This window comes from Chelonoidis abingdonii, chromosome 1, assembly GCF_003597395.2.
Source record: "Chelonoidis abingdonii isolate Lonesome George chromosome 1, CheloAbing_2.0, whole genome shotgun sequence".
NCBI classification, from domain to species: Eukaryota; Metazoa; Chordata; order Testudines; family Testudinidae; genus Chelonoidis; species Chelonoidis abingdonii.
Genome location: NC_133769.1, coordinates 7,981,330 through 8,002,236, shown reverse-complemented (window position 1 = coordinate 8,002,236; position 20,907 = coordinate 7,981,330). Strand labels below are relative to the sequence as shown.

Sequence of the window (20,907 nt, the reverse complement as noted above, 5' to 3'; positions counted from 1 at the left end):
CTCCCTTTGAATGATAGAAGATTCCTACCTCCATAAAAGCATAACACAAACCAGACTGCAAGCTGTAGTAGTAACTGAAGCTGTGCGATTGTACCTGCCTCCGGGGGGGATGTGTTTCAGCTGCCATGTGGGGCTGAGCATGGAGGCAGCAGATGTTTGATGCCACCTCACCCACTTAAAAGAACAGTGAGAAAAATCACATGAACTGTGGCTTTTGGACGTGAAGCTGCAGTAAGCCAGGCTGCTCGCTGACAGCCAGAGTCCGACACCCTTGCATTAGGTAATACCTCTCCACAAGTAGCTCCATTGACTCCAGGGGGACTATTTGCAGAATACGATACTATATGAGAGTCAGGATCGGGCCCTGTGATTCTCAGTTACCCAGATTCAACATAAGTTAGAACCTCTGGCTGCTCTAACTTCTGATACTGGAATAAAGTTGGTTTGCTTGAGCTAGTGGGAGATCAGGCATAGCTTGGCCCCACCCCGCCCCTTATATGCTACATGGAGAGTCCTTGCTGTCCTTTTATGTTTCATTCCCATGAAAATAAAGCTTCAAACCCCAGTGTAATGTATGTGCTGCTAACAAAGCTTCAGAACCGTCGAGTGGCAAGAGCAGGGAGAATGTAGGAAATCAACTGGCCAGGTGTGTTCTGCCAGTAGGTGAAGTCCATATCTTTGACGGTGGAGTAAGGACCCAGTTGTGCCACCTTGGAGCACACTGAATGGTACTTTACTACACCCGCAGTCCCACTGATTACAACAAACAAGGTTGGCACAACTGGGCCCTAAATGAATAAGCTAGGGCTGAAAGTTGTGGGCCTGCTGCATAGGACAACTCTGCCATCACCAGTATGAGGCGGAGATCTCCCCATCCATCTGCCTAGGATGGTAACAGTATGGGCGTAGCCAGTGGATTTCCATGTGGTGTTGGATCTCCTACGATCTGGCCCTTTGTTGTGCGTTTCCGCTCTGTAGGGACTGTGTTCCGTTCTGCATTCCTTGCTGGATTTGGGATACCTTGTTCAGAGCACATGTATTCTCACTTGCAAGTGAGGTATAAAGCTGTACTAGTTGGGAGAATGGTAGGTATTTCTGACTCCTGAAGAGGCACGCCCCTGTCTTGGTTCCCCCAGGAAGGTAAAGAATATAACTGACAGGCTTTGCAATGATAAGTTTGTGCTCCCACAAGAAGCTCCAGAGAGCAAAGTGCAGTAGTTGCCCTGCCTAGGAAAAACCCCCACAAAGCCAAGTCTTCATGAGCTTCAAGCTGAAACCTGCAGCATGCCCACCATGCTTCCTCCTAAAAGCTGGGCAGAGGTTTCCTGCTGAGTTGGTGTAGCCTAAAAGCAGCAGATTCACAAGGAAATCCTGCTCTAGTCTTACTGTTCAGAAGCCCCTGGCCTCCCTACTTGAATACAGTCCACTGAGGAGTCATGCTGCCATTAGCTCTCCCACCGTGCTAATCTCCTCCTGAGACCAGCATTACATTCTGAGCTAATATTCAGGGTGAAATCCAGTGCACAGAGTAGCTGCTCCTTGGTTCCCACCCAGCACATCCTGCCACAGCCATGTATTCGCAGCAACACAGAGGGGTTTCCATGGACCCCCTAGTGCAGAAAGTACACCATGTAGCTGACTGACCAACCCAGACTTTGGAGGACATAGGCAATGGGGGTTTCATAGTTGGAATGAAGGGCAGAATTTAGTCAGCGGGTTTTTTATAACTAGCAGTGATACACAAACACGAAAGAACCCAGTCTGACTTCAGTGCTGTGTTGGGTCTGCTGTGCTGGCAGTTAGGAAAAAAACATGCTTTATTGGTAAGCAGAAGAAATTTGGGAGGGGGGGAAGCTAAGAAGTCATGGTTAGCGAATGACTATGTAATTAAAGATATTTCCATTGACTACATTCAGAAAGGAGGTTACCAAACATTTTAGGGTCTGATATTTTTCTTGGTTGAGTTTGCTCAGAATTCATACCTGATGACAGTAAGTTTGTGTCCTTTCACTTCCATGGTTGCTTCTGGTTTCTCTGGATCCCGACCGGGTCTTTCACTGTAGATATGCACTTCTGGTTCAGACATGAATTGGCCTGGCCAAAGAGAAGGTTAAAACTGCTTGCATGTCATGGCCTTCAGCCATCACATTTTAAGTCATTGTGTAGCACATTTTAAAAATCAACAATCCCAAGCATGCAAATTGGTCTTTGTAATGCACTGGGACCTTCTACATTGTGGAGATAGGGACTTTGCTTTAGAGCCAGCTGACTGATCCTGCTTAAGCAGAGTGGGGCTGGGAAGATCAGTAAGGCAAACTCATGCTGACTAGTTCTGTTCTGCTGTGGAACTTTCCTAGGGATTCCTGAATTTTAAAAAAGGTGAGGGTGTTTTTGTTTTGTTTTTAAAGGTGACCTGCACAGGAAAGAACTCTTCCATTTCAGGGCATCCCCATTACTGTGGAATGGAAATGGTTGTCAGGTAAATTAGATTTGCAGATGGCAAGATTTCCAGTAGGTATCAGGAATCTTCTGCTCTTCCCTGAGAGAGGGGACTCTGCTAGGGAAAAACATAGCTGTGAGGTGTGGAGGGATGTGGGGGGTTGTTAATTCTTTCTTCTACTCTCCCTTAACCAATTGGCTGCGGTGGGGAGGCTTGGTCACAGAGCAGACACCCTGCAAGTGGTCAGACTCCAGATCAGCCTGACTTATTCTACCAATCCGTTCCACAATTGAACGCTGGGGACCGAGAATGATTTCTCTTTGGTTTTCACATGCTTCATGCTGGGTTTGGTGAGTCGCATAGTCGCACAGAAGCAGGGACGGCTCTAGTTATTTTACCGCCCCAAGCACGGCAGGCAGGCTGCGTTTGGCGGCTTGCCTGTGGGAGGTCCCCAGTCCCATGGATTCGGCGGCAGCCTGCAGGAGGTCCGCCGAAGCCGCGGGACCAGCAGACCCTCCCCAGGCATACCACTGAAGACAACTTGCCTGCCGCCCTCGTGGCGACCAGCAGAGCGCCCCCTCCTGCTTGCCGCCCCAAGCATGCACTTGGCGTGCTGGTGCCTGGAGCCGCCCCTGCACAGAAGCACCGAACTGGAGTTTTGACCATCCACTGATGTACAAAGAAAGGTTTGTCTGGATGGCTAAGTCTATCCACTGACTTGGTCACACCTTCTGTGGTGTCTCATATTAAGTGGCAGCAAGTAAATAATTAAAATCACCTTGGAACTAACATACCTCACTGCGCTATTACTTTCATAGATTCTAGGACTGGAAATGGACCTTGAGAGGTCATCGAGTCCAGTCTCCTGCCCTCATGGCAGGACCAAATACTGTCTAGACCTTTTTTCTGTCCTCTGTTCGGATCATAATGCCTTTGGAGAAGGGGTCTTATCTCATTACATGCCCTGTGACTATTGATGCACTATCATAAAACTGAGCGTTGAGCTCTGGAAATTAAGTAGATATGAAAGGCCACCTGCTGACCACACTGCTGGTCTTGGCATAAATGAGGGCAGAATTTGGCCCTAAAATACAGGGAGCCAATCCTCTACTCCTGTAAATCAGCATAGCTCCATTGAGTTTAATGGAGCTACCCCCACTTACACCAGAGGTGGATTTGGCCCAGTGTTTGAATGTTGTTAGCTGAAGAACCATTCAGGTCCTAAAGGAAGATTTCTCATGGGAAAGCCAATTCATTATTTTGATGGCAAATTAAACACGACTATTCTAGATATGGGATTTTTTTTCTCCTCTCGTTGTTGATTTCCTTCTTCCCCAGCACACAGAGTTCTAGCCAAAACCAATAGAATCAGGTCCCTCCTCCTGCAGATCCACCCGGCCGCACGGCTTTACCTATCAGCCCATGTGCACTGGGTGAGAACCGGTTTGTAGGGGGAATGTAGATCCCTAAGAAATCAACATTGACCGGGTGATTCTTCCACATGCGGTGAAGCAAAACCATGAAGGACATTTCCGTGTCCACAGTGATAGTGACCCTGCGGTCTTTCTTCACAGACACAAGTAGCCTAGTGGAAGCATAAAACAGAAATGAGAGCCGTGTCCCTGGTTCAGCTGAGGCACTTCGCTTGCTGTGCACAATGACATGTGAAGAATGTGGTACTCAATGAGTCCCAGTTTTTAATGAGGATTTACAGAGCTTTCATTACCGCCCAACAAATCCGTGCAAGGGTGAGTGTGATAACCCTCTCCTTTTTCACATTTGGAAACCGAGGCAGAGAAGTTCACTAACTTGCCCAGCTCTATATAGCAAATTCAGTGGCAGAGTCAAGATGAGAACTAACAAGTTCCTACTGCCTAGCACCAGGCTCATTGACTATGGCAATGTAGGCTCAATACAATAAAGATCAAGGTGCCTTAATTATTCATAAACATAAACTGTCCATAATGGCTTCATTGTTGAGCCCACTGCTTATCACGCTGATTGCTATTATTTCCTGGTGCTGTCCCCATTAGTTTGTTGCATCTATCCATTTCCCCCTGTTATACTTAGACTGTAAGTTGTTTGGGGGCCGGGACTGTCCTTCTGTTTTGTGTTTGTACAGCGCCTAGCACAGTGGGGCTTGATCCCCAATTGGGTCCCTGAATTCTACTACAAAACAAATAAGAAATATTAGCATCTCGAGCCACAGTGACGACTGCGCTACTTCGACACATACGGCTGCTCAGTGGCTGAACCAGGACATTGTTGTCTTCATTTTGAGGAAGGACTAGAAAGCCAAGCCAGGCTCATTTCCCCAGGGATGTTCAGGGGTAATTCTTGCCCTCAGATCCACAGGGATCCACACATTCCAAATTGTTTCCACAAAGTACATTGGAAATGTGCCTCCTCTTACCTTTTCCGAATGATGCTTCCTGTGTCGGACCAGGACAGCGCAGTGCTGTAAGATCCATCTTTCAGGGTGATCATCTCTGTGCTGATCTCTACTTTCAGGCCTTTGTTTTTGAAATAGAATCCAATTTTGCCAAAATAGGTGCTCAGTTTTTTATTCTCACGCTGCTTGGCCCCAGTGAGCTGCCCGTTGATCACGATCCCTATGAAAAGTAGAGGATGTGATGTTTTCCATGAGTTTGCCATGTAATCCGGAGACTTGAATAAGTCATAGAAGACAAACAAATCTTAAAACCTAAAGTGCTTTGAGCAGAGAAGGCCACTTCCCAATGCGCAGTTTTTGGACTTAGTTATTAATTTCATTTTCTGCTTGGCCCCAAAGACTTCTTTTTTCCTTTCTTTCTCTCCCGCTGCTTTCTTCTTTGTGCTCAACTGAAAGTGCAAATGAAAGAAACGCAGCCCCACAGCGGCAGGTTTCCAGTGGAACGGATGAGATATTCTTGGTGCACCTGCAGACATCTATCCATGTCTATCCTATAGATCAGTGTTAATGGAACACATTAGATATCATTAATTCTATTGTCTGCAAGTCAGCCAAAGTGTGTGCTTGTGCAATCACTGCAATTTACCAGCTGATCACGACCTTGTAGGCATATTATGGTGCTCGCTTGAATTCCCTAACATGGTAGGAGCCAGGTTTGTAAGAAGGTGTGAGCTTTTTCTATTTTCATCTAACTGCCCAGGCTCACCCATCGCTCAGTCCAGTGCCATCTGGCAGTTTAGGGACTGACTGAATTGCTGATGGAAAGTTACTAACAGACTCCTTGTTCAAAACCACAATCCAGACAGAGAAGACTGCCAGTTTTGACAGGCAAAGAGCAATACTGGGAAGCCAAGTACATAGGAAGAAGTTTCCCTGTAGATTGCTTAATGTCAGTGTTACGTAGAGAACATTACAAGCATCATGCCAGTTTTCAGGGAACTGATACCACGCTCCGACTTAGTATTCACATTATTGAGATTAAGCCCAGCAAGCTTGTTCTGCAACTTGAGTGTGCTCTAATGCTGATTTCATTTACATCCACATAAATTAGGGGTAACTGCATTGAACTCCATCTCAGGTCAGAGGAAAATTGGCTTGATTAGAACTGACAGCAGTCAGTAAAGCAAGAATCATCACAGTGAATCTGGTACATATTCCTTTCCCCAAATTATGGCCTTTCAGATTCTTTAGGATGCATAGTGCTATATAAATGGAAGCTATTCATGTTCTCTTACCAGAATCCGGATCTGAAACCAAGTTCAGGATCTTTCCAGGCTCTGAGTCAATATTGAAGCAGATGTTCTCCTGGCTCTTTAGTAGATGGATGATGAAATGTGGGTCACTGTCAACTAAGGTACAAAAATAAGTGGGGAATAAAAAAACAAAATGAAAGTGGTGGTGTGATTACTTGTATGAGATCTGAACAGTGTTTCTTCACTACCTATGCACATAGATAAGCACAGCTACTTTTATTTGCCGATTTCAAAGTGCTTCCACTCGACAAAGTTAACCAATTATCCCTCAACACTCCTGGGGAAGGAATGAGTAGTAGTATCCACTTTTGATAGATGGGGAAATTCCCAAGCAATCCTCACATAGGCCTGTTACATTTTTTTTAAATGAACGAAAAATCCCCATAGGTCTGTGATGGGGTGTATAAACCCTGCACTGGCGATGAAGGGGTTAAAGAGCAGCTCTGGGAAAGGTTGGCTGCGCCCTGCTGGCCCTGTCAGTCATGTCAAAAGCAGAATAAAGGCTTAAAAGCAGGACGTTCCCAGCCGTTGCTGGCCAGCCTTGGGAGACAGCAGATGGCAGCTCTACTGCTCCCAGGAAAGACTCCTGGGAGCCTTCCAGGGAAGGCCATTTACCAGCCACACTCTAAGTCTACAAGGAACCAATGCTGGCACGCTGGCCAGGAAAGGTAGGTTTGGCAAACCGCAGGATGACCCACTAAGCAGTTGGGACCACTACCTTCTACCCCAAATCTGAGACCATACTGAAGGGACTCAGGGAGTGGGAACCAAGGGCCCCATCCCTTGCAAACAAAAGTGAACTATTTAACTTTATTTGTGTCATAGAGCCTCCCTGCTTTGGTAGATGTGGGCAAGCTAAGGATTTTTCAGTGTCTGTGCAGCTGGAGGGGCCTGCCACCACCCCCAGAGCTGTGACAAGGTCTCATCCTTTTAAGGACAGGATGCATTCCCAGCCTCGGCGTCTAACTCACTGCATTGAGTTACAGGGTTAACTGATGAGCTGCCAGCTGGAAAACACCATGTGCTACATTGTGAATGTGAGAGTCTGATCCACCTTCTTTTAAAAAGCTTGTATCCAGCAGGTAATGCTAGAGATGGGGCTGATCTGGAAGCCCACAGCTGAATCCCCTCACTCTGCCCCCCATTCAGCTAGGGCAAAGTTCAGATCTAAATCTGAACTTCAGAGCTAGGACCCATCTCTACATCCTATGTCCTTATTCTGACCAATGGCTTGATTCCCGCCCCTCTCCCCGCCATTCAAGCCAATGGGAGTTTTGCCATTGACTTCAATAGGAGCAGGATCAAGCCCCTAAATACAGAATAATTCCAAGAATTGCCAGTGCAGAGAACACACTTGAGCCAGGAGCTGGACTCTCTTGCTCATTTTTTTCCTTTCCAAAACAGTAAGTTTAACTATTTCAAAGTCTAAGATTAACCCTTGGCCTTGCCACCAAGCACGCCTTCAAAGGGGGGCTGACAGTTACTGTTGCATATGTCTGCATTACTATTAAGCGATTGCAGACAATGGCTCTCCCAGATCGTTTGTGTAAGTTAAACATTAAATCATGGCAGTGACCCAAGTGTTAACAAGACCCAGCAGCCTTCAGAGAATCCAGAGATCCTTATCTACTACACAACATTCATGCTGTCATTTACAATGGGAACTGACTCTGGAAATAATGTTGCATTAGCTACTACAGATGAGCCAGAAAGAGAGCCCTTTGGACTGGCTCCCAGTGGCAGATGGCAGGGAAGACCCATTAGATTATCGAATCCATCCTCATGATTATCCCCTAGAGTATATTTTCTAGGGCTTTGTCCATTCACCCTTTAAACCACATAAGTGATGCACTAGGCTTCTAAAGAACCACTACTTATCTGGGTGCAATACAATGGCACCATGAATATTTTGAGGGTAACTCTGGGGTGTCTGTAATGACCCTCTGCATGGATTATGAGTAGGGTTTGAACTTGAGAGCACTGGCCTCTACTGCTTTGGCTACTGGAATAGCTGTGTTAGCTGGTAGCAATCGTTGACGGTTGTTCTCCAGTGGAGCCACCAGATGAGCATATGAGGTCTGTTTTACCAAAGCAAAATGTACCCGGTGCTCCCCATCCCAAAAGCAAACTCAGGGCAGTTGGGAAATCTCTCCGTATAGAGTTAGGGCAACACACCTTTATTCATCAGCTTCGAATTCATGGATTCCAAGGCCAGAAGGGACCACTATGATCAGGCAGGCTGACCTCCTGTATAGCATGGGCCATAGAACTTCCCCTCAATAATTCCTAGAGCAGATCTTTTAGAAAAACAGCCATCCTTGGTTTAACAATTGTCAGTGACAGAGAATCTACCAGGTCCCTTGGTAAATTGTTCCTATGATTGATTAAATCCACTGGGGGGCAAGCTCCCTTGTTTACCAGTACAAGAGGTGCCTGGTTTTGACCAGACAAATAAAGTACTACCTTGCACATGAATCAGTGCTAAATAAATACATCTCCCTAGCACATTTGGCATTTTGTTTTTCAGCACTGGTGCTAGTTTCAATTTACACACCAGCATAGACAGGGCTCAGCTATTCTCAGCACCATGCCATTTAGACTTGCGCCTAAACTGCAAAAACAACCTCTCATTTTGGATTTTTTTGGTGCCTGGTGTGGGTCATTTAAAGCTGGATTTTTCAGAGGGGTTGAGCACGCACAATGGCTGCTGACTTGAAAATCAGGCCCTACTGATTCCAGCTTGGAGACATCCAGAATTACTGGATGCTTTAGAACAGGGATCGGCAACCTTTGGCACACGGCCCATCAGGGCAATTGCAGATGGGCCGGGCCAGTTTGTTTACCTGTAGTGTCCACAGGTTCAGCCGATCGTGGCTCCCACTGGCCGTGGTTCGTTGTTCCAGGCCAATAGGGGCTGTGGGAAGTGGCGTGGACTGAGGAATGTGCTGGCCGCTGCTTCCTGCAGCCCACTTTGGCCTGGAATGGTGAACCGCGGCCAGTGGGAGCTGTGATTGGCCGAACCTGTGGACGCTGCAGGTAAACAAACCGTCCCAGCCTGCCAGCGAATTTCCCTGACGGGCCACGTACCAGAGGTTGCCAATCCCTGCTTTAGAATATGTAGGCCCAAATCTTTGTGACCTGGGTGCTGAGAACAATCACAGAGCAGCATCAAAGTGAAGAAATGAGGCTTTGAAATTCCCCTTCTGTAGCAGCCAGGCAACAAATATTTGGGTTTTCTCTGCCTTTTCACTATGGGCAAGTTCAGATTTAGGGCCAAATCTGTATCCAGACTAAGGCCCCCTCTTGAGAGCATATGGGGCGATTTTGAACTGCTCTCAAACTGGAACGTGGGCCTCTACCAGTGGAGGCCAGTGACCTCTGAAAGTGGGTGGGGGAAATGGACCATCAGAACCAATGCAATGCAGTGACGGTCCCTAGTTGAATGGAGAGCAGGCAGTGCTATGGATAAATGGGCCATTTGGCTTCTTCCGCCGTTGCTCTGTTCCCCCTGCCCTTAAACCGTCGCCTTTGTTTACAAGAGCTGTACCAAGCAAAGCAAGAAGGAGGAAAGCAGCCAGCCAGGGGAAGCTCTATGTTTTTTGCCACCCCAAGCATGGCGGTCAGCCACGTTTCTGCGGGAGGTCCGTCCCAGTCCCGTGGATTTGGCGGCGGTTCTGTGGGAGGGTCTGCTGGTCTCATGCCTTTGGCGTACCCGCTGCCGAATTACCACCGAAACCGTGGGACCTCCCACAGAAACACTGCCGAAGGTGACTGACTGCTACCCTCGCAGCGACCAGCAGCCCGCCCCCCACGGCTTGTCGCCCCAGGCACTCACTTGCTGTGCTGGTGCCTGGAGCCGCCCCTGCAGACAGCCCACCATCTTTTACCTGAGGTTATGTGAGTAGATACAGTTGGAGCCTTGCGAGCATGTGATGGCTGCTCTGGCGTAGGTGTGGATTTCGCCCAGGGTGGAATGGACTTATCAAGGCCATTGGAGGCTACACCTAAAGTACCTGTTTGTGAAGAGGTTACATGACATTGGAAATTAGTAAAAATGGCGGTACTGATAAAGGATTGTCGTAATTTTTACTTTAGCACACAATGATCGGGATTCTGATCCAATTTACTGCAGGACACTTACGCTGGATTTACTTAGGTGTAACTGAGATCAGAATCTGGCCGATTTACAGTTAAGGGCTTGCCTACATGAAGATTTTGCCCATGGCAAGATGGGGTTTGAATCTATCCCACACTAGGCTGTGGCACAGGGTGTACATGTGGACCCTGCTGACTTGCACTAACAGCTCCTCAATAGGCTTTGATCTAGTCCCATTTCAGGATAGATCAAAGTGCACTAAGAAACTGTTAGTGTATGTTAAGGGGTTTGCGCAGACACTTAGGCTGTGGCTACCCATAGCTAACGTGATGAAGGTGTGGTTTCTCCTGCTCGCGTACATATACTTGCTCTAGCTCTCCTCGAGATGGCATGAGCATGAATAGCAGTATAGCCATGGTAGTATGGGCAACAGCAGAGGCCTGGCTTAGCTGTGCCAAATACAAACGCACCTGGAACCGCTGGGTACATACCTGACATGGTTAAGCCACCGTTCTGCTGCCGCCGCTACCCATGATCCTTTCCTTAGCACTTTCCTTAGCCTTTAGGCATGTGAGAAATAGGTACTAAGGTTATTTTGTACAGACTCACCCTAAATTGGAGCTTACTCGGTTGTTACTCAGCAAAATTCCCACTAGTACAGCTCGATGGGAGTTTGGCTTGAGATAAAGAATGAGTTAAAAACTATACAAGGACTTCTGAATTTTTGCCCCACATGAATGCTACTGCATATTAAGCAATGGAAAAATCCAGCATCCAGTCTAGTCTCACAATAGCATAATAATAAATACGTAATTAACCAGTTCTTTTAAAAAAAATAAGTGAATTCAATATTGGTGAAAGACTGTGAAGCTAGTTTGGGACAGGACTACCTAAGGCAGAAGCCATTCTAAACCTGGGTTGATTCTGGCTTATTCAAGGTATGTATGGCTATCTAGTCCATCCCAGGTAAGTGCAAGATTTTTTTCTTCAACACACTGTATTTTCTACAGCCATCAGTGTAGGCCTGCTATGCGAGAGCGCTTATGAGGTATCATCCTCTCTTAGGGTCAAATCCTGGTCCCTCATAGCTCAACGGGAGTTTTGCCCCTAATTTCAATGGCAACAGGGTCTGACCCTTAATGTCTAATGTAACTGGGAAATATGTTATCACACGGAAAGAACAGTGACCCCACTGTTAATATCAATTCAATTATCCATCCCTACTAAGTAAAGCAAACATGACCTGGAGTAATCAGCTGATGCAACGTGTACGGAATTCCCACTGGAATAGGTTTAGCAAATGGACATGGGTGGCGGTGCGCAGAAGTGTTTAGTAGAAATGGTGAGCTATGGCACATGGTATAAATAAAAATCTTTTCATTCTACATGGATCTCAGCTGAGGATTTACAATGTAAAAGAAAAACAAATTAACCAACTGTAACATCTTGCAGACTTAAAAAACGCATTTAATTGCAGTAGGATAAGGACTTTTTTGATATCTTTCCAGGAGTCTGGGAATGCAGGACAGATGGGCCTGGAGTTTCTGCATAGTTATAAACAGTTCTAAAGTGAAAGGCAAAATTGACCGTGCTGTGGCAGCTACATATATTGATTGCTTCCCTCTCCACTCAATCTAGCAGAATATCTCCTGTTTATTAACATGATAAATCACCATTCGCTATAGCCTCAGGGAGTAATATTTGGTTTTCAGTGCCTCATTTTCACCACAGTTCAGACATTTTCCTCCAATAAAAACATTCTACTATTACAGATCACTGAACAGCAAGAGCACAACATAATAATAAAAATATCTAGCTATTTTCATCTTCATATCTCATAATGCTTTACAAAGGTGGAGGCAGTGTCATTATCCCAATTTTACAGCTGGGGAAACTGAGGCACAGGGAGACGAAGTGATTTGCCCAAGGTTACTCAGCAGGTCAGTGGCAAAGACAGGAATTAAACTCCTGCATCCCAGTCGAGTGCCCTCTGCTGATAACGGCTCTTAATATAGTCAGTACTGGATTTGTCATCAGTTGGCTTTGCAGTGATGAATGAATAAATTAAGAGCCTGACCAGTGCCCACTGAAGGCAGTGGAAAGGCACCCATTGACACCAATGGGCATTGATAGATCAGGCCCTAACAGGAGAAACAAGCTCCGCCTCCTTTGGCCCAATGAAAGGCTGCTGTAAAATGGGGGCTGGACAGTAACAAAGGAAAGAGAGCACTCTGGAGGACTAATGAATGCAGACACTCTACCTTTAAGAGAGCTCCAGTTCCAGTGCTCTTGTGACCTATCCACAGCCATCCTGGAGGCCCTCCAGAGACCACAAACAGCCGCACCATGACTCAGTCAGCTCCTCTATAAAAGTGGAGCACAGGGAATAGACATAGGGTTCCCAAAGTGGGGGTCGGGACCCCTCAGGGGGTTGCAAGATTATTACATGGAGGGGTCGCAAGCTGCCAGCCTCCACCCCAGCCCTTCTTTTCCTCCAGTGTTTATAATGGTGTTATATATATAAAAAAGTGTTTTTAATTTATAAGGGAGGGGGGTCGCACTGAGAGGCTTGCTGTGTGAAAGGGGTCACCGGTGCAAAAGTTTGAGAACCAGTGGAATAGACATAGATGTTCCTACAACAAACAAAGCTGTGTCGTTGTAGGTTTACAGAAATGCTCACAATGGGCAAATGTGGTGCAGTTAGTCCCCACCGAGGGTGATACCGACAAAAAAGACATTGAAAATTTACCTCTACAAGAAGCTGATGGTTTAACTGCCCATTTAATTTAGGACCTTTCCCTTAAAATACAGATCCCAGCATGAGCACTGACATACGTTGTCTTAGTGCACCTTGTTAGTCTGCATAAGCGACAATGAACAGCTCATTTCCACTTCAAGTAGGTTTTTTTAAATGCCAGAAAGAGCTTGACAAATGGGACAGATGGAGATACCCGCCTTGACAACAGCCTCTTTTTCGGTCCTGTGGAGAATCTGCCAGCATTCTCTCATTCCTTTCAGGATTCTCTATCAACATGGCTGTGAAAGGAGTCACAATGTGGTGGTCGAGCGACATCTGTAAGATCGATCGGGTGAGGTTCCTTTTCAAAGCAGCTGTGGGGGCCAAGTTTCTGGGTTGAAAAATAAATAGACCCCCTTGTTAACAGCTGGGCAGCTGCTGCTTAAATCAAGGCTGTGATCCTTGTTCTTCCTAAACAGGGGGATCAGAAAGGTAGGAACCAGCTAGGACCTAGGGAATGCGAATGGCAAAGATTAAAGTCCCAATCAAAAGCCCACTGAAGTCAATAGTGAGACTCCCATTGACTTCAGTGGACATTGGATTGGACCAAAGAGCCTGATCCAATTTCCACTGATTTCAATGGGGCTCTTGTTGTTGACTTCAATGGGAGATGGAGCAAGACCTATAAGAACAAGGAGCCAAATCCTTTTACTCTCGGTCTTTGTTCATTAACTTCACTCATTCAATCCCCAACCCATGTTCAGACCTGACAGACACCACTGACTCTGTCACAAACAGGCTGAACCAAAACCTTATGCCAGTGATTAGAAAGGAGGGAGAAGGAGTGAGCCAAGGGTATGAAGGTGGCATGCTCGTTGGTTTAGATTTATATTCCTCATTTGTACAATAAATGGCCTGATCCTGGGAGATGCCAATAACCCTCATTTCCCAGTGGTGTCTGCCAGGCCCTTTCCAGTCAGCTAGGTCCCTATCAAAAGTCCCCATCTGGCATTTCTCCCCACCTCTCAGCTAGGAGCTGGTTGATGGTCAGATAGGCCCACAGCTTCTCAGTGAATTTGGGGTCGGCATGTGGCTCTTTCTTCAGGAAATCATCCAGTCCCTCAACATCTGCCAGGGTCTCCAGGACTAGCTCGGCGTTTGACTAAGCAATGAATGAAAGATACCAAGAACACACTGTGAGCCGGTGAAATGAAGCAGTTATATCACGCCATCCCCACTGCCCCCGGATCAGAATCCAGACAGACTTTTAAAATCTGGGGCCTTCTTGTTAGGAATCTGATCGCCTACACATTTAGAAAGTGATTCTGCTAACAGGACTGTGTTGGCCAGCATGAGTAAGGCTGAGTGAAGGGGGTACATTGCACCTCTCCCTGCACTTACCAAGGAGAAAGGGGAGTTATAGGTGCTACTTGGGGTGGGAGTGAGGAAGGAGGTCGAGAGCTCTTGGCAGAGGAGAGAGAGCTGAGCAGTGCACCGCTTATGGGAAAACTCCTGCTCTCTCCTCTGTGCTTATCCCAGGTCCTGCCTGCACTGGAGCTGGGGGAGTTCTGCTGAGCAAGCAGGGCAGGCTCTGGAGAGTCTGTGAAGTGTGAGACCATCCCTTGCACATGGCAGACCCCATCTCCAGTGGGGGCAGCGGGGAGGCTCTTTGTGCACACTTGCAAAGCAGGGCTAGTGCATCTGCCAATCATTGCCTCCCACAGAGGGGGAGCAGCAGCTGCTGCTATGGAATGGCTCCACTGAGCCTCCACCAGCTGCAGAAGAGGATTGCACAGTGAAGGGGCTGAAAGCAAGGATGTGATCTATAGTGAAGTATTGTTCTGCTATACGGCGACCTGGTCAAAAAGGGATCCTGGCAGCTCTGGGAAGCAGCTGGCGTGTCCCACCTCCGTCTCCTACATGTAGGGGCAGCCAGGGGGCTCTGCACCTTGCCTCCTTCCCAGGTGCCACCCCCCACAGCTTCCATTGGCCAGGAACTGCAGCCAATGGGAGCTGCGGGGGTGGAGCCTGCAGATGGGGCAGCACGCAGCGAAGTCACCTGGCCGTGCCTCCACGTAGGAGCTGGAGAAGGGGACATGCCGCTGCTTCCAGGCGCTGCCTGAGGTAAGCACCACCCGGAGCTGCACCCCTGATCCCCTCCTGCATCCCATCCCCCTGCTCTAGCCCTGATACACCTCCTGACCTCAGAACCCCTCAATCCCAGCCTGGAGCACACGCCCGCACCCCAAACCCCTCTTCCCAAGCCCCAAGCCAGAGCCCACACCCTCAGCCAGAACCCTCACCCCCCCGTTCCCCAACCCCCTGCCCCAACCCTGATCCTCTTGCACCCTTCAAACCCCTCAGTCCCAGCCCAGAGCACCCTCCTGCACCCCACGCCTCTCACCCCCAGTCTCACCCCAGAGCCCACATCTCCAAACCCCTTGGTCCCTGCCTGGAGCACCTTCCTACACACCAAACCCCTCATCCCCAGCCCCACTGCAGAGTCTGCACACCCAGTCAGAGCCCTCACACACCCTTCACCCCAAACCCCTGCTTCAGCCCAGAGCCCCCTCCCACACTCTGAACACCTCAGCCCCAGTCTGGAGCCCCCTCCTGCAGCTCATATCCCTCTTCTCCAGCACTACACCAGAGTCCACATCCCCAGCTACAACCCTCACCCCCTTTCACATCTCAACCCACTGCCTCAACCTGGAGCTCTCTTCTGCACTCTGAACTCGTCATTTCTGGACCCACCCCAAAGCCTGCACCCCCAGCCGGAGCCCTCAATCCCTCCCACATCCCAGCCCCTTGAGCCAGCCCGATGAAAATGAGCAAGTGAGTGTTGGTGGGGAGAGCAAGTGACAGAGGGAGGGGGGATGGAGTGAGTGGGGACAGGGCCTCAGAGAGGGGCTGGACATGGGCCGGTTCTCGGAGGAGGGACAGGACAGGGGGCGGGGCAAGGGTGTTCAGTTCTGAGCAATCAGAAAGTTGGCAACCCTAATCTGGTACCATATGTTACCATTAGGAGATTCTACTGAAGACAGGAATAGTGATAGGAAAGTGACACCCCACAGCCGTTGGCATAAACCCGCACAGAGCCTGGGATACTGCACATAGTATGACCCATTCTACCCCTCATGGAGAGAAGGCCGTGCCCCTGTGAGCCACAAGAACGGGTGTTCTCCAGGGAGCCTGACTCACTGACGTGGCTGTGATAATACTCTGCAGGTGCTGCACATTGTCGGCATCAACCTTTCCCGCCACCACAATCTCTGATCCTCCAAAGTAGGTGTCGAAACTGTTCTGGGTGACGTCTGACACCGATCCCTGAGGATAGTTGAACTCCACTTTCTTGAGCAGCGGGGTAGAGACCTGATTGTAGAATTTCTGCAGTTGGAAAAGACACAGGGGGGTAAGTCTGTTGTGTTTGACTCAACCCTCACTGACATGCTAACGCAACAGCAAAAGGTACAGGCGACAATCTGGAACCCAACAGGGCAAGACTGTATAGTTTATTTTCCAGGAAATGCAATTCCCCTTTTGATTAGGCCTTGAAATGTCTGTGTATTTACAAAGCCAGCTCCCAGTAAAGTCAACGGAAAGACTAAGGCCCCAATCTGTAATGACAAACACCTAGTTTCTTCCAGGACCCAGAGGCAGAAGGAAGCATGAATACTGGTGCATATGGGCCCAAATCCTAAAGCAGGTGTGAAGTCAACGAATAAGGACTTGATATTGCTTATAGATGTGGGCCCAGGCTTCAAGCACTTTCCAACTCTATTGATCAGAATTTAGCCTTCATGACTAGACTCTTTCTCTATAGGGTGGGCTGAAGTAAAATCTTGGATCTGGACAGCCCTGAACACAGCTCCAGAAACCCTACTTTGCAGTTCAGAGTTTATCCCTATGGCCTGGTCTTCACTACGACGCTGTTGCAATCAATGCAGCAGGGATCAGTTTAGCCGGTTTAGTGAAAATCTGCTAAATCGATGGCAGAGTGCTCTCCGGTCGATCCCAGTACTCCACCTCCCTGAGAAGAGTAAGGTAAGTTGACCGGGAGAGTGTCTCCCATCAATGCAGTGCAGTGAAGGCACTGGGGTACATCGACCTAAGCTACATCGACTCCAGCTAGGTTATTCACATGGCTGGAGTAGCGGAACTTAGGTTGATTTACCCCTGTAATGAAGACAAGCCCTTTGTTATAGAAAGTCTTGGGTTTACAGACATGATCGTTACCTTGCTGAACTCTCAGGGCTAGTCTCTGCTCTCAGTGGGGCCTGTGTGAACCAGGAGTAACTTCATCACCTTCAAATGATTATTTCAGATTCACAGCTGGGAGCAGAATCTGACCCTCACAGTTTCAGAGGTGGAGGGAAGGAAATGCACCTTCATTTGGGAAGAGGTCTCCTGGTTTCCAAAAATCCTCTGTGCCATTCCATGGTTTTCATGAGCAAGCCTGTCCAGAAAATCATAGTCTACATCGAATCCAATCCCAAGAGAGAACAAAGAGACATCTTCCGGTATGTTCTGTTTCACGTTCTTCTGGATTTTAGTCAACTTCAGCTCACCTTCAGGGGAGAGAGTGACTTTCAGTCATCTCCTGAATGGAGAACAAACCCTTCAACTGAATTAAAAATTATTCATAAGAATTTTCAACTAGGATCTAATCCCATATTCCTTGACTATCCCAAACTCTTATTGTCTGTAGTGGGAACGTTGGTTCGCTGTTGTAACATATGGAGATGAATAGGGCTGTTTTCATCTCACAGAACTATTGTTTCAGGCTCTCTGCAGACCCAGGAAGCCACCACTAATGGTTTACACTTCAGTTCATGATTTTAAGATGCTCTGTGAAATCATGAGGGCTAGGAACATAACTTTTTTTTAAAATCATAGAATATCAGGGTTGGAAGGGACTCCAGGAGGTCATCTAGTCCAACCCTTTGCTCAAAGCAGGACCAATCCTCAAATAGGAATTTCAGTTATAGAGCAGCCATGGGTGACTTTTGAAGCAATTTCTGCAGTTGGAGACTGATGCAAACCCCACTGAACTTAATTTTCTTTCTGATTTATTCTTCATATTTCAGGGCAATTCTTGGGATGGAGTAGCGTCTTGGGGCCAGCCATCACAGTCTGGGCTGAGATCTCTGGAAGAGGAGATTGCCTGAGTGATGGTTGTGACCACCTCTTTTCCAGGACTGGAGTATATATGTAAATAAAGCACATTACCCTTAGGATATACCCAGACTTCATGTCACTCATTTCTTATCCACTAGGAAGCCAACCTGGAAAGTGCCAGAATTCCACTACCACTTGGCAGAGGGCAACATGATGTCTGAAGCAGGACACGCTGGCGTCGGAAGAAGGGACAATGGTATTTTCTTAACTTACTTGTAGAGTGTCCATGTGCTGGTTGTGTTTCTTAAGCCAATTCAAATGGCCTTTCACTTCACCTAATGCAAGATCCTTACCTACTGTAGGGTCACCATCTGACACCAATATGATCATAGAGACAGAGTTAGGGTCCAACATTCCCAAGTTGCTGGCTTCCTTTAGAATGAATATTGCGCGAAGAAGAGCTTCATTGATATTTGTACCTGGAAAAGAAGCAATAAAATGAGCACGTTTGTTATGCAGCGTTCCTTCTTGAAATAAAGGCTCAGCCCTGAGAAAATAATACATAGGAACATAGGACTGGAAGAGACCTGAGTAAGTGAGTCCAGTCCCCTGCTACTGTCCCTGCTAATGCCGTCATAGAATCCCATTCTATAACTTATCAAGCTCCATCTTCAGACTAGTTGGGTTGTTTGCCCCCACTGCTCCTATTGGGAGATTGTGCCCAAACTTCATTCCTTTGATATTAGAAACCTTCTTCTCATGTCCAGCCTAAATTTATTTATGGCCAATTTATCCCCATGTATTCTACCCCCTCATATATTTAAAGACAGGAATCATATCCCCTCTGAGCCTTCATTTTCCTAGGCTAATCAAGCCAAGCTTGTTGAATCACTTCCTGTAAGACCCTCCATTCCCCTGATCACCCTAGCAGCCCTTCTGTGCACCTGTTCCCGTTTGAATGAGCCTTTCCTGAACATAGATGATCAGACTTGTACATAGTATCCAGTTCAGGTCTGACCACTACCATGCCTAATGGCATTAATACATCCACAGCTCCAGTGGAAATAGATCTTAGGATCGCACTTGTGTTAACCCTCATGGACAAAGGCCTTAGGAACAGTTAAAGGCCTCCCCAGAAATAGACGCTGAGGGGTGTAGTGCACGGCCTTTGAATTCACCCCACTGGAGTTCATTGCTTTAAGTATATTAGGTCAGATTTTGCTTGTTTATAGTGGAGTTACTATTACTCTGTTTTAAGCTGGGGTTCACCTAGGATTTAAAAATCCCCACCATACCTGGGAGAATTTAACCAAAAATCCCAAACCTTTGCACAAATTCCTATGGAAGGGCCAGATTCTGTTACGGGTTAAAACACATTTTGCTTTGCACTCCTATGGCTCCTTTCCCTACAAGAAGCTCAAAGAAGCTTGGCGCCTACATACCTATAAGGATCTGGACCCAAGTCCAGAGGTCCTAGGGGCACAGATAGGTAGTGTGGTGGCACCATTGCCCTGGTCTCTTACTGATACATGGGATCGGTGGGACTGGCCCCACAGAAGGAACACCCTGTCTTTCTCAACAGAATGACCAGGGGGATCTGCAAGGGTGTCTTCATTTTGCCCTCCTCGTTAGGCCCCCTTTTCCTTGTGAGTCTTGCCGCGCAAGTGGGAAATGTGGCCTTTTGGGAACAGGACTCTGTCTAAGGCATTTATCCCCATGGTACCTAAGTGCCAAGAGTACCTCGTTATCAAACTCACGTACCCCCATTGGGCTGGATCTCCTGGATGTACTTTTTAGCATCCTCCTTCTGAGGCGCTGTGGCTGCAACTAAATCATCTCTCCAGGTGCGAACATTGTGGTTGAAGTCAACAATAGAAAAGTGGTCATCAGGCCGGAGATCACCCAATATGGTCTTCATTGCCTCAATCGTCTGAGACAGGAAGAGGTCACAAGAAATGACACGTTTTAGCTCTTTCCATTATTCAAAGCACCCTATAAATGCTAGCTAATGAGTAAGAAACTAGGTGAACAACAACATGACTGATGGGCCCAAACTGGAACCTTTTATGAGGCTGTCTCTCAGCCTGCTTCCTCTGCACTGTGGAAATCCAGGCAAAATGGGACTTGGCTCGACAGAATCTAGATAAGGAGTTTGCAAAAGCCAGACTTGTCCTCCTCAACCCATCCCCACTGAATACTAATCATGAGAGGGAGAAGCCTTGAGCAGAGAGGACCTTACTCTGGAAGTTGCGTTGCGTTGGTATTGGCACAACACTCAGGAGACGAGCGTTCTATTTCTAGCTCTGTCATGGCCTGCAGTGTGAGGCTGGGCAAATCCACATCCCCTCTTTGTATCTCCATGGCCCCATCTATAAAAATCACCCTCCTTTACAAAGTGCTTTGAGATCTACTATTTCAGAACTCATTATGATTCAAATGACCTTGTTTCTTTCTTAAAACATTTTAAGGACAGTGAATACAGTGGGTCAAATCCTGAAATCCTCTACTCAGGCAAATGCCCAGTGACTTTAGTGATGCTTTTGACTAAAGACCTAAAGATCCGACTTAGTGATTTTCAGTTCAGGCAAGAGCTAGGTATGCAGCAGTCAAGTAAGCAATAGCTAAACCTACGGGAGAACATGAAGGCAGGGCCTTATGTCTGCACAGATCAGGAACTTACTTGTTTCATTTTCAATCCCCACATTGAGCCACTCACATCGATAACGAATAAAATGTTTTTGGGCAGCGGATCCAGATTGTCAGGAGCAAAGTAGTGAATAAAATAGCCATTAAAAATCTGCAAAATACAAA

At 47.3% G+C, this 20,907-nt stretch overlaps 1 protein-coding gene across 2 annotated transcripts in view; it reads right to left on the bottom strand.

Annotated features, from left to right (window-relative positions):
• ITIH2 (inter-alpha-trypsin inhibitor heavy chain 2) overlaps positions 1-20,907 on the bottom strand; it is a 38,137-nt gene that overhangs the window by 339 nt on the left and 16,891 nt on the right. For both annotated transcript variants that reach the window (XM_032773335.2, XM_032773336.2), the window contains exons 9-20: positions 20,777-20,893; positions 19,858-20,026; positions 18,450-18,575; positions 17,365-17,546; positions 16,180-16,365; positions 14,001-14,140; positions 13,197-13,369; positions 10,033-10,158; positions 6,128-6,241; positions 4,854-5,052; positions 3,853-4,025; positions 1,983-2,094 (exon numbers count right to left, since the gene is read on the bottom strand). In XM_032773335.2, the coding sequence (XP_032629226.1) occupies positions 1,983-2,094; positions 3,853-4,025; positions 4,854-5,052; positions 6,128-6,241; positions 10,033-10,158; positions 13,197-13,369; positions 14,001-14,140; positions 16,180-16,365; positions 17,365-17,546; positions 18,450-18,575; positions 19,858-20,026; positions 20,777-20,893 (1,817 nt within the window). The remainder of the gene's footprint in view (positions 1-1,982; positions 2,095-3,852; positions 4,026-4,853; positions 5,053-6,127; positions 6,242-10,032; positions 10,159-13,196; positions 13,370-14,000; positions 14,141-16,179; positions 16,366-17,364; positions 17,547-18,449; positions 18,576-19,857; positions 20,027-20,776; positions 20,894-20,907) is intronic.